The following is a 12,621-nucleotide window of genomic DNA, read 5'->3' as shown; positions in this document are numbered from 1 at the left end:
CTAGGGGTCCTGGCCACACTTTCAAGGCCATTCTTGAGGTTTTTCGAGAGCCATCTGAATCCAAGGCTACAAGGTATTTGCTATGGTATGGGAGGCTCGAGGGTGAGGGTTGAGGGTGGCTCTGGGGACAGTGCATAGGCCTCAATTTGAGAGTTGGTATTTGTGAGAACTTGTTTTTTAACGTGGGGAAGGAGGGGTTTATTTTACTCATAGTATCATAAAACAGTTTGCCATCAAAAACAGTGAGGGCAGGAACCTGGAGGCAGGAGCTGATGCAGAGGCCATGGAGGGTGATGGCTACTGGCTTGCTCCTCATGGCTTACTCAGCCTGCTTTCTTATAGAACCCAGGACCACAGCCCAGGGATGGACCCAATCACAAATGGGCTGGATCTTCCTCCATCAAGTACTAAGAAAATGTCCTGCACCCAGGTGTTAGGGAGGCATTTTTTTTTTTTTTTTTTTTTTTGGTTTTTATGAGACAGGGTTTCTCTTTATTGTTTTGGAGGCTATCGGTCCGGCCCGGCCTCGAACTCAGAGATCTGGGAGGCATTTTTTTAATTGATATTCTTTCCTTCCAGATAATACTAGCTTGTGCCAAGTTTACATGAAACTAGCCAGCACAACCATTTTGAAAAGAAATGTAGGACTCATGGCATGGTGGCTCATGCCAGTAGTCTTGGGAGTTGGGAGGCTGAGGCAGGAGGATTACTGTGAACTGGAGGATAGCCAGTTTGTGAGAACTCTAAGTACAGCTGGAGAGTTGGGTGGCGGGAGAAGGGGCTGCAGACTTGGTGACAGATGGGCAGGTTCTGTAAGTCTGATTTCAGAAGTCTGCAGACAGCTGAGAGGCGCTGACGCGTGTGCTTTGTGAGGCCCACTCTGGCAAACTCCAGCTTCTCTGAGCTCTTCTGGGGACTAGCGGTAGTCATCCTGGTAGCAGTGCAGGTGCTCAGGTCTCCGGGAGGCCTGCCTGCACAGGGAAGTCTGTGATGAGTACACTGAATTCTGGGTAAGAGTAGGCCTGTGAGACTGGTTCCCAGTGTAACCTGAAGCCAGAGAAGAGGTGTGAACACCTTCATGAGCTCGTTTGGAAATGGGACACGGTTAGAGCAGCGATGACAGACAAGAAGCTTGACGATGTCTTGGTGGAGCCGCTGCCCCTCTCTGCCCAGAGGCAGTGGGGCGGTGGGTCAGATGGATGGGCCACACTGCCCGCTCAGTTGGAAGTCAGGGAGCAGCTTCAGGGGCTAAGGGTACAAAGGGGACTTGAGAGCTCTGATATGGGCGGCACCGGAAGGGGGGAAGGAAGGTGAGATCTGGCACAAGAAGGGGTCCGGGAACTGTGTGTGGGTCACAGCGTTTGCCATCTTTCTGAGGCTCGCTTACAGGCTGGCATGCTCTATCACCTGGCCAGTGGGGCAACAGCTGGACTCTGCTGCTTCTTCCCAGATGTGTGTGGATTGAGAAGGAGAGCATCAACTCTGTCGTCATCAGTGACAGCCCTGCCGACCTGCACCAGAGGATGCTGGTGGCGGCGTCGCTCTCAGTTAACGAGACTGGTAATGAGATGACTTCCGCTGTCTGTGTTTCCTCCTTTCCCTTGACTTCATTACTTGGAGCTACTTCACTCGTGATTAGTGGGTGAATTTAGGCTTATATATTACACTGTTCAGCTGTTTTCTTTTTTAAGAAAAATATTTCATTTTGTTTGCATGTGGCTGAGTGTTTGTATGTGAGCCATATGTATACGGGAGCCCATGGAAGTCAGAAGCAGTATCAGATCCCCAGAACTGGGGTTATAGATGGTTGTGAGCCATCTTGTAGGTTCTGGGAAGCTAATCTGGGTGCTCTGCCATAGCAGTAGGTACTCTCAACCACCCACCCGTATCTCCAACCTTCAGTAAGCTATTTCCTGAGTGCAGTGCTAATGCAAATTTAAGAAATGAAATGTTGCTACTTTTTGTTTTATACAAGGATGTGGGAATTAAATGATTCTTGTTCCTCCATGCTTGTCTACAAAGTTCTTGGCTGTAGGAAATCCTGATGAGATAGTCTAGCAAGACAATAAAGAAAACAGTAACTAGATGAGTTACTGTCTTCAGGGGTAAGTGCCTAGGCATGTCCAGGAGTCTATCTGTAGGATGTGTGGGAGCCAAAGGCAGGACATGTGTTCCTTGAAGGGAACCCGAGTGACCAGACTCAGCAGATGACCCAGCTGGGATGGGAGGGTTAGCAGGGCCCTGTCCTGTCACCCTAGGCAGTGTGTGGCTTGGGTCTGATGCTGGCTGTCTACTGTGTGGCAGGGTCTACCATGCTCCTGAGAGAGACCTCCCTCATGCCTCACATCCCAGGCCTCCCAGCGCTCCTCAGCATGCTGTTTGCCCCTGTGATGGAGTTAAGGTAGGTTGCGTCTGTTTGGTCTGTGTACAGCTTTGGCACGGTCAGTCTAGGTGGGAAAGGGAACAGAAGCATCTGCAAAGAAGCTCGCTCGTGACCCGCCTTGTGTGGTGCGGCGTCCTCTCTGCTTCAGTGAGTCTTCCTTGTTGTCCTTCATCGCCTCTGACCCAGGAGGGTTGGACTTGTCAAGTTTAGTTTTGTAGTGATGACAAAGTAACACTTGTTCAGGTTCTCTGGTTAGTGATGCCAGCAAGTTCCAGGCTGCTGCAGTAGCTGATGGTCCATGTGTCATGGCCAGCGTGTCAGAGAGCTGTGGTATTCCGAAGGCTGAGTGTAGTGAATGCATTTTCCACTTCGCGTGGTTTTGGCGTGGATGCTGCTGTGGTTTGAGTCTGGAGTGTCCCAGAGGCTCGGATGGCGCTGTCCTGGGGCACTCTGGGGCCTTTGGGATGAGGCCTGGATGGTGGCAGCTTGTAGGTCTTGCCTGCCGCGGTGGGAACCAGCAGCTGAGGCTCGCCCTGTCTTCCCAGCACAGTGGACTAGAATGCCTGAAACTGAGCCAGATCAAACCCTAGCACTTAGGGTTCCTGTCAGGTATTCTATCACACTGACAAGAATCATGGGCTGGTTGGGCTGTGGGGACACTGGATGGAGAAGGGTGCCTGTTCTTGTGTTTTAACTTACTCAAAGAGCAGCTCAGATGCTGTAAATGTGAGGACAGCATTGCAAGGGAACAGAATTAAAACTTGGCAAAAAAATGACATAATTAGAAACGTGGACTAGTAAATAAAAGTGGCATCCTGGTATCCATGGGCATTTTGATGGCCAATTGTCAATGAGGAATACTGACGGCCCCTCTCCCCAGGGGAACCAGGAAGCAAAGATGTGAACTGCTCAGGAGGTTGTAGCTCTTGTGCCAATATCCACCGTGGATTCCCCCACAGAGACTTCAGTTCAAACCTGTGTGATGAGAGTACTCTGTTAGGCTTTGTGTCAGCACACAGGGCTTCATAGCATTCTCAGTGTGGGAGTGAGGCCGTGCTAACTTTGGTCACTGTCTTAGGCTACAGTTGCTGCAATGAGACACCATGACTCAAGCAAGTTGGGGAGGAAAGGCTTTACTTTCTTGGCTTACCCTTCCACATCACAGGAAGTCAGGACCGGAACTCAAAACAGGGCAGGATCCTGGAGGCGGGAGCTGATGCAGAGTCTATGGAGGGAGCTGCTTACCAGCTTGCTCCTCATGGCTTGCTCAGCCTGCCCTCTTACAGAAAGCAGGACCAGCAGCCCAGAGATGATCCCATCCACAATGGCCTGCCCCCCCCCATTGATCACTAATTGAGAAAATGCCTCACAGCTGGATCTCATGGAGGCGTTTCCTCAGCTGCGGCTGTGTCCTTCCGATGACTCAGCTTGTGCCAAGTTGACACAAACTACCCAGGACAGTCACTACAACAACGTGCCTGAGAAAAGCATGTTAGAGGATGAAAGGTAGTTGCAGCTCATAGCGTCACAGGCTTCAGCCACATGCGTGTGACTGGGGCTGTTGAGGGCTCTGGCAGGGCAAAGCCACTCGAGGCAGTGAGTAGGGAGAGAGAAAGGAGGGCCAGGGGCCCAGAATTCTGCAAGAACTTGCCTTTAGAGACCTGGGTAACCCCCTCCAGACCCCACCTCTTCCCCACAGGAGACAGGACTCACCCCACACGGTGCTGCAGTCTGCATTACCTTTACCCAGGTGTGATGACACATATGACACATACCTGCAATGCATACGAGCTGAGAGGCTGATTCAGGGGGATTGTGAGGGCAGGCCAGCCTGCGGCTGCATAGCGAGTTCAAGGCTGGCCCGGCCTGTTGGGCAAGACCCTGTCTCAAAAAAGAAAGAAAGAAACTGAAATGTATGTGTGTTACTGCATGCGAACAACCAGGGTGCTGTGATGACTTCTTATTATCTCTGTTGTAAATGGGGGCTGTATAAATTGAAATAATAAGTTACATTAATAATGTAGAAGAATTTAGAATTTAAGGAAACATTTTTAATTTTTATTGCATTTAAGAAACATACTAGATTTATTTATTTTATATTATGTGTATGAGTGTTTTTGCCTGCAAGCATGTTCATGTATGTACACATGTATGTACACCAGACACGGTCAGAAGGCGAGGTAAGATTCCCCAGGAACTAAAGCTACAGATTGTCATGAGGCTCCGTGTAAGTGACAGGAGCTGCACTCAGGTCCTGGGCCAGTGCAGCCATGCTGTTACCTGCTGAGTCATCTTTCCAGCCCATCTTAATGCATTTGTATGTATTTTGTGTGTGTGTACCACAGTGTGCACATGGAGGACATGGGGAATTTATATGTATTTTGCATGTGTGTACCACAGTGCACACATGGAGGTCATGAAGAATTAGCAGGAACTTCTCTCCTTCTACCATGGGGGTCCCTGGGTTTGAACTTGGGTTGTTAGACTTGGCAGCAGGTGCCTTTATTCAGAGTCACCTGCTAGACCTAAGACATTTTTCTGACTGTTTTACAAAGCAAATAACTTAAAACCCAATTTACAAGCTTCAATTCTGGTTTTCAGCCCTTAAGTTTGCTTACACACAGGATTCTCTCACTTTTATTGGGCTGATAAAGGACATATCTCATGATTTCATCTGCTCCAGAGAGACTAACAAACCCAGCATTAAGGACTGAAGAGAAAGCTCAGTGTTTAAGAGCACTGATTGTTTCTTCCAGAGGTCCTGAGTTTGAGTCCCACAACCACATGGTGACTCACAACCATCTGTAACTCCAACAGCCTCTTCTGGCTTCTGAGGGCACCAGACACGCATGTGGTACACCTACATACATGCAGGCAAAGCACCCATACACATAACACAAAAATTTAAAAATGTGTATAGGAACCTGACATTGTGTTAATATGGATATTTAACTTATAGTCCTTATAGTGATATTTAGTCTGTATTTCTATGTAAAGATTGGGGAATCACATAATTTAGTTACCGTACTGGTGCTAGAAAAACACCAAGTAACTTTATTAGTCACACACCTAATCTTGAGACAGTGGCTTAGCCTAATCCCTCAATGCCTTTCAGAGTTGGCCGAGATGGGAAATGCTATACTGGGGTTCTTTGTGGCTTGGGATGGAATTCAACCACAGAGGCCCCTATCCTGCCCGAGCACGACATTGAGCTGGCCTTTGATGTGTGCTTCACCGTGGAGGACATCGTTGAGGTCAGTGGGCATATGCATGGAAAGCGCTTCTCTCCTTCTTGCTGTCACCGTGTGACTTAGCCTCTGCCACAGTGCTGTAGGCTGTAGGTGGAGACGCGCTTGCCTGCTTCCCATGGTGTAGGTGTCTGCACCAGCGTGCAGAAGGACGCCTGCTTACCCAGCCCTGTTGTCTGGCGCCGCTTCTCCATGGCCTCTACTCGCATTTTCTGTCTCCTGGTGCGTAGACCTCGATGCGATTCTCTCTGCCAGTACACTTAGGGAGGTACAGAAACAAACCCCACCCCACCTGGCCTTGCTGCAGAGGGGAATACATACCATTTCCCTGGAGAGCGCCACCAGGGTCTGTCTCTTGAGCAGACCCGCTGGGTGTGCCTGTGCGGTGGTTTTAGTGTGAGCCAGGCCAGTGGGTAGATGCTAATGAAAGATGTTTTTCTTTTTTTGTTTTCATATTTACTTACTCTAGTGCCTCATGTCTTTTTGCATTAAAAAAAAAACACTAAAAACTGACCTCTAAAATTACCCTGAGAAATGCCACTCCAGAGTACATTTCCTTCTCAGAAGCCCTGGTACAGCTGAACAGCTGCATGAGGACAGGGAGGAGGAGCCGCCGGGTCACGCCATCCTAACCCCTGCAGCAGGAGCACAGGGCCTGGCCAGTGCTCCTTCAACCACAGATTTAATTGCAAAATGGAAACCAAGCATTCCAGGAACAAACAGGGCCCGCATGGAAATTTGGTTTGGCATGAGTCTGTGGATGTACATACCAGAGGTTCTCTCTATGAAGGAAAATAAGACCATGAAGAAAAGCTGCACACTAGGTGAAGATATTTATTATATCCACAATATATTAGCAGCTCTTATATTCACTAATAAAGCATGCGACTGAGTATGATGAAAATGAACACAAGAGAAGCCGTGTAGCTTGAGGGATTGCAGACGGGGGTCTTCACAATGAGACTGCGCACCGCAGTCCTCAATGCTGACAAGGAGCCAGGTCTCCTTGAAGAAACGTGTTACTCTAGGAAGGGAACAGGAAGTGTAGGTGCCCCGATAATTTTATAAGGCCAGAAGGAAAGGAGCCTGAGAAGCACCCAGGGATAGACGAGCCAGCGAGAGGCAAAGATGCCAGCGGGCAGAGCTGAAACCATGCTGAACAAAGTAAATATATTGGATTGTAACCCAGATGTAAAATACCACCTGTCTAAATAGAGGAATAAATGACTGCATAACTCAGGGGAGGAAAACAGCTCTTATAAAGTTAGCTGGGGTTGAGGTGTGTCCTGTGGGCCTCTGAGGACAGGTGAGGCCACATGAACCAGGAGTAAGAGAGCTATGTTATAGCCAAGAAGCCCTGCAGAGTTGTCAGCCCCGCTGTCCTGGCCACATCCCATGGTGCAGGCAGACCTATGGAGTGTGAGCAAACAGTGCCTACCCTCTCAACCGTGGCAACCAGATCAGGAAGGGTGCCACACAATTCCCAACCAGAACCTCCAACCTGCCAAAATCTGTAAAGCAAGGAAAGGCTGGGAAGCCACCCATACCAGGGAAGACATGTTAGTTCAGTAGTGTGGTCCTTGGACCTGGGTCCTGGAAGAGAAGAGGATGGCAATGGATAATGGGCCTAATCTAAACATCCACAGCTGATCTCTCAGCTGTAACAAAGTAACTGATTGGATGTGGGCTCATGGACCTGTGCATTCTTTTTTTTTTTTTTTTTTTTTTTTTTGGTTTTACAAGACAGGGTTTCTCTGTATTGTTTTGGAGGCTGTTGGTCCAGCCCAGCCTCGAACTCACAGAGATCTGCCTACCTCTATCTCCCGAGTGCTGGGATTAAAGGCGTGCGCCACCACCGCCCCGCATGACCTGTGCGTGCTTGAGTGTTATTTCTGTAAACTGTTGACTGATGGTCACAGAACACAGCTTTCAATGCTGTGACCTATTTACCATGGGATGAAATACAACTCTGTCACTGTTCCTTTATAGATTAATATTCTCAGGGCTGCTATCAACAAGCTGGTATGTGATGGACCAAATGGATCCAAGTATCTTGGCCCTGAAAGAATTGCACAGTTACAGGAAAATGCACGCCAGAAACTTCTAGGGTAAGTTTTATATGGTGACATAGTGTTAAGGTGTATTAGACAATATGCAGCCTGTGTGTGTGTGTGTGTGTGTGTGTGTGTGTGTGTGTGTGTGTGTGTGTTTTGATGTGTGGGTATTCTAAATCACTTACAAGACGTGACACGTAAGTTCCTAGTGTGGGTCCCACTCGTGTGAGTATGTGACTTCAGCCTTTGAGTACGCAGAGAGACAACTGTGCTCTGCTCTCTGATCATTTTCTTCAGCCTTGTCCTCGCTGTCCTTCAGATTGTGTCTTTTTCACATCATAGTTGATGTTTTAAAAATAACATCTGGGGAATTGCCATTTCAATTTTATACTTACTATAGAATTTCTACTTTTATATAGTTTTCCATTTTAGGTTAATTAATTTATTGCTTTTTCTCTGATCTTATCATTTTCTATCTTATTGCCATCATATTTTAAGTCTTTTACTGTAGTTTGCTGTAGTTCTGGGTGGCGTCTGTCATGGCTGCGCTACCTTTAAGTGTTGTGGACTGATTGCTCACTGAGCCTGTGTCCCTGCTCCTTTTTCCTGAGTGGAGTCACGTGTTCTTCCTTCCTGACTGGAATGTCTTCCCATTTTTGTTGTTGAAAATTTGGAAATTTTAGGTAATGTATATAATAATCTCCCTAAAGTCTGCTGTGTTATATTTATCCACTTTTAAACATATTATACATTAAAATATTATTGTAAGTATATAAAATTTGACACTTTGAAAGTCTATCATAGTTCTAACTCTGAGTTATTTGTAGACTTTGAAACACACATACACATTTTTTAAAAAGATCATCCTACTACTTTTATTTTTCTTTAATACAAGGTTTCTCTATGTAGCTTTGTAGACCAAGCTGGTCTCCAGAGATCTGCCTGCCTCTCCCTCCTGAGTGCTGGGATTAAAGGTGTATGCTACCACTGCCCAGCCATCTTACTGCTTTTAATGCTAATGAATGATTAAAATAATTTGCTGGAGGTGGTGGTGTGTGCCTCTAATCACAGCTCAGGAGACATCAGGGGTCAGATGTTTGAGACCAGCCTGGAATACATAGTAAATCTAAGACTAATCTTATCTACAAAGCAAAACCTAGTCTTAAGAAAACAAAGCAAAATTAGCCAGCAGCTAATTTTGGTTTTGTTTTTAAAATTGTAGCTTGTTTTGTCGGTTGAAGCCTCGAGAGAAGATTACTCCTCAGTGGCATGAAAAACCCTACGAGTGGAACCAGGTATGTGGGATGGGTGCCTGGAGGGGCAGCCCGCTGCTGGAGGGAGGGGAAGGTGACGGCTCAGACCCAGGCCGGGCAGGTAGCCATGGAGGAGACAGCCATTTCTGAGTGCCATCCTCTGTGTAACCTTTGGAGAGGGCAGGGCTTGGGAAAGGCAAGGCTGAGCTCCTGCTTGGACCCTTCGGCAACTGGTAGTTGTTGACAACGCTTTGTCATTCCTGCCATGTGCCTTAGTTGTGGTGGCTGGGTGTTGTGTGTCTGCCAGGCTGACACAGCAATGCATGGCAGGGGACTGGGCAGAGGCAGGCAGGCCTGGTGAGGGGATGTGCCACAGGGCTGAATCGGGTGGTCTGAGGGCATGGCTGCCTTCCTGCTGTGTGCTCCATGGCATAAAGAGCCCAGTGAACTCTGGAGGTTTCACAAGGGTGTCCCCAGCGTCCCCTTCCTCTGGCCCTGGTCATCCAGAGCCTCGCATCCGTCACTACAGTCCAGCACCTCAGCACCAGAGCACACGTCAGCGGTGCGGCAGGGTGGGCCCTCATCTCCTTAGCTTCTCTTCTCTTCCAGGCTCACAGGCTGAGTGAGTTGTTTGAGGGTAGGGAGCAGAGGGCAGTTCTCAGTGTCAGCTCTAGAGCCAGGGACGCCTTTGTACGTCACCAGCTGGGCAGGTTTCCTGTCCTTTGTCACAGTGCCCCTCAGGGCTTTGTTCCCACCCAAGACCACGCTGCCTCTCCTTGTGCCTCGAGTGCTTCTGTCTGGGTCCTCAGGACTGTCACTGTCTGCACTGCAGGCTTGTGCTGCAGCCACAACTTGTCACACAAGGCCATTCAGGTGGAGCGATGATGGGAACAATGGGAAGCTGTTGGTGAGCTTTAGAGACGCGGGGTTTAAATGTGTTCACGCAGCCACTGCTCCCACAGACACAGTGCGTGCGTGCGGGTTTCTCAGCAAAGCTCACCTAGTGCCCTATTGCTAAACATCAGTTTAGAAATGTTTGATCGGGGCCAGAAAAATGGTTTAGCTTGATGACCCCTTAGGGCTATGTGAACCAACTGTCATATATCCTCTGACCTTACACGTGCTGTGACACATACATGCATACCTGCACACTTGAATGTGCGTACACATACACACACAAATAAAGGAAAATTTAAAACCCACAATGCCTATTAAAATGGATGATCACATATGTAGTGTGAATTATGACAGTGAAGAAGCATCTGGAAATAGTTTAGTAAAATGGAAAAAAAACACTTCTGTCTTCCATGTCCACATCTGTGTGCATGTAATTTTGTGAATTTGGTGTTTAGACAGGTCTCACCCAGAGCCTGACTTGGTCTTCTTCTCTGCCCACCCAGGTGGATCCAAAGCTGGTCATGGAGCAGGCTGACCAGGAAGGCAGCCGAGGGAGGAACACGTCCCTGTACCAACTTCACAGGCCTATTGTGCTCGGCCCGTGACAGGCTAGTGCCAGCCCAGGCGCCCTGTAGGCAGTGGTGGAGGTCTGCTGGAGGCTCCCCTGCAGCTGCCCCCATTCCTGCTGCACCCCAGGGCTTCTCCATCAGAGTGGAGAGTGGTGTTTCTGTTTTGGTGGGGAAAATGGGAAAGTCTAGTCATTTCTAGAAATCGGGTCATGGTATTAAATACTTTGGAAAAAGTTGTTCTGAAAGAAGATTTTTGTTTTGGAAAAAGCTGTATTCAGCTTTAAATGTCCGAGGGTAAATGCAAGCAGCCAGTTCCAGGAGAGCATGCTGAGTATGCTTGTATGCCCGTCCTGTCACAGGCTTAGCCTGGGGTGCAGGAGAGAGCCAGACTGATGACTTACCATGGGGGACACACATGAACCCCCACCCCCAAATATGCATGTGTGTGTGTTTGTGTTTAAAAACCATGTGGCATTTTTCTGATTTTTTTTTCTCATGAAAGTATGTGGTTTTGGTTATAACTTGGGTTGTGTATGTTTAGGACCTGTAGTTTTGTGAAGCCTCTTGGTCTGTGTTTTGGGAATCAGAGATGTGACCTGGCAACGGGTGTATCTGATGGAACAATAAAAGTGGTGGACCTTGTTTCTGTTTCTGGTAGTGTTTGGTCAGAGGACACTAGTATGTATCTTAGTCAGTGTTCTGTCCTGGGAAGAGACACCATGACCATAGCAACTCTTATAGGAACAAACATTTAACTGGGGACTTGTTTACAGTCTCAGAGGCTTAGCATATTATTATCATGGAGGGGAGCGTGACAACAGGTGTGTGTGGCAGGCATGGGACTGCAGATGTAGCCGAGAGGGCGCCACATCCTCATTTACAGGCAGAGAGAGCCCAAGACATGGGCTGTTAAAACCTCAAAGCCACCCCCAGTGACATGCTGCCTGCAAAGACACACCCCCTAACCTCCCATCCTTCGCAAATAGTGCCTCTCCCTGGTGACTGGCATTCAAATATAGGGCTTATTCAAACCACCACAATTAAGTATTTCATTCTGAAAAGACTTTATAAAGATGGTGAAGAGATCACAGATACCTTAAAACACCCAGCTCTTGGAGGATTCACGTGTACATTAGAAGCATCTGTCGCCATTTTCTGTGACACAGAAGGAAAACCAGGTGAGAGATTCATGCTGCGACTGCAGCACACGGCGTGAGGGAGTTCAAGGACAGCCTCAGCATGTTCCTGCCTGAGAACAAAAAGCCAAAATCAGCCCCCCCAACGGCCAAGAGCTACTCGTGGGGGTGAGTGAAGGGGCGGTGCTGGTGTTCAGCCGTGCAGGGAAACTTACAAGACAGGAGCCTCACTGTCAGGTGGATGAGAGACTCCGGGGTGGGGTGGGTGAAGAGTGTTGCCTCGTAAGCCTGATGACCTGAGTTTTAGTCCTGGAACCCATGATGGAGAAAACTGATGCTTGCAAGTTTCCTCTGACCTCCACATGTGCTGCAATCTGTATGCACTTGACTTGCATGCCACACATACAAAGCAAGGGCTTGAAAAGAAACCTCACTGTTGAAAACAGACTGAAAATGCAAGGATGTAAGATGCTATCCCAAGCAAATGGAATTTGAAAGCAAGCATCATAGAAAGAGACAAGTCACATAATATTAGACATCTACCAGGAATGAATACATATGCATCGGACCTCTGAGAACCAGATTTAATGAAGTAAACTACTGACCATAAAGGAAGATGTGGGTCCCCAAACAGCAACAGCAGGTGACTTTATTACCCCACACTCACTAATAGATACATTATCCACATAGTAGTCAAGGTTACACTGTAGACATCTACAGACTGTCCCACTAAGACTTAAAGAATAAGCATTCTTTCATCAGATCATGGATATTTGTTCCAGGATATAGAGCTAGCATTTAACAACAAATCAGAAGCTTCTTGCTATTGTGGGGCTGGAGAGATGACTCAGTGGTTAGGAGCATGTGCTGGTCCTGTGGAGGACCTTCCTTTGATTTCAGCACCCACATCGGATGCCTTGCAGCCAGCTATAACTCCAGCCCCAGGGCATCTGATACCTCCCTGTGGAATTCCCACAGACATTGATAAAAACATCTAAGTGTCTCATATCTTACCAGATCTAATGTGATTAAGTTAGAAATAAACATAAAGAGAACCCCTAAAATTATACAGATACATGGA

At 47.8% G+C, this 12,621-nt stretch overlaps 1 protein-coding gene across 2 annotated transcripts in view; it reads left to right on the top strand.

The window, feature by feature from the left end:
* Positions 1-11,046, top strand: part of Tdrd9 (tudor domain containing 9) — an 86,590-nt gene extending 75,544 nt beyond the window's left edge. The window contains exons 31-36 of one of the 2 annotated variants that reach the window (XM_040742379.1): positions 1,451-1,560; positions 2,305-2,401; positions 5,499-5,637; positions 7,621-7,739; positions 8,908-8,980; positions 10,339-11,046. In XM_040742379.1, the coding sequence (XP_040598313.1) occupies positions 1,451-1,560; positions 2,305-2,401; positions 5,499-5,637; positions 7,621-7,739; positions 8,908-8,980; positions 10,339-10,440 (640 nt within the window). In that variant the 3' untranslated portion in view covers positions 10,441-11,046. Of the gene's footprint in view, positions 1-1,389; positions 1,561-2,304; positions 2,402-5,498; positions 5,638-7,620; positions 7,740-8,907; positions 8,981-10,338 lie in introns of those variants that run through there. The other variant, XR_005876087.1, reaches the window with a different exon arrangement.
* The last annotated feature ends 1,575 nt before the right edge of the window (positions 11,047-12,621 follow it).

This window comes from Mesocricetus auratus, unplaced genomic scaffold, assembly GCF_017639785.1.
Source record: "Mesocricetus auratus isolate SY011 unplaced genomic scaffold, BCM_Maur_2.0 Super-Scaffold_15014, whole genome shotgun sequence".
Classification (NCBI taxonomy): Eukaryota; Metazoa; Chordata; class Mammalia; order Rodentia; family Cricetidae; genus Mesocricetus; species Mesocricetus auratus.
Note: the sequence above shows the minus strand (reverse complement) of the source record. Positions and strands in the feature narration are given on the sequence as shown.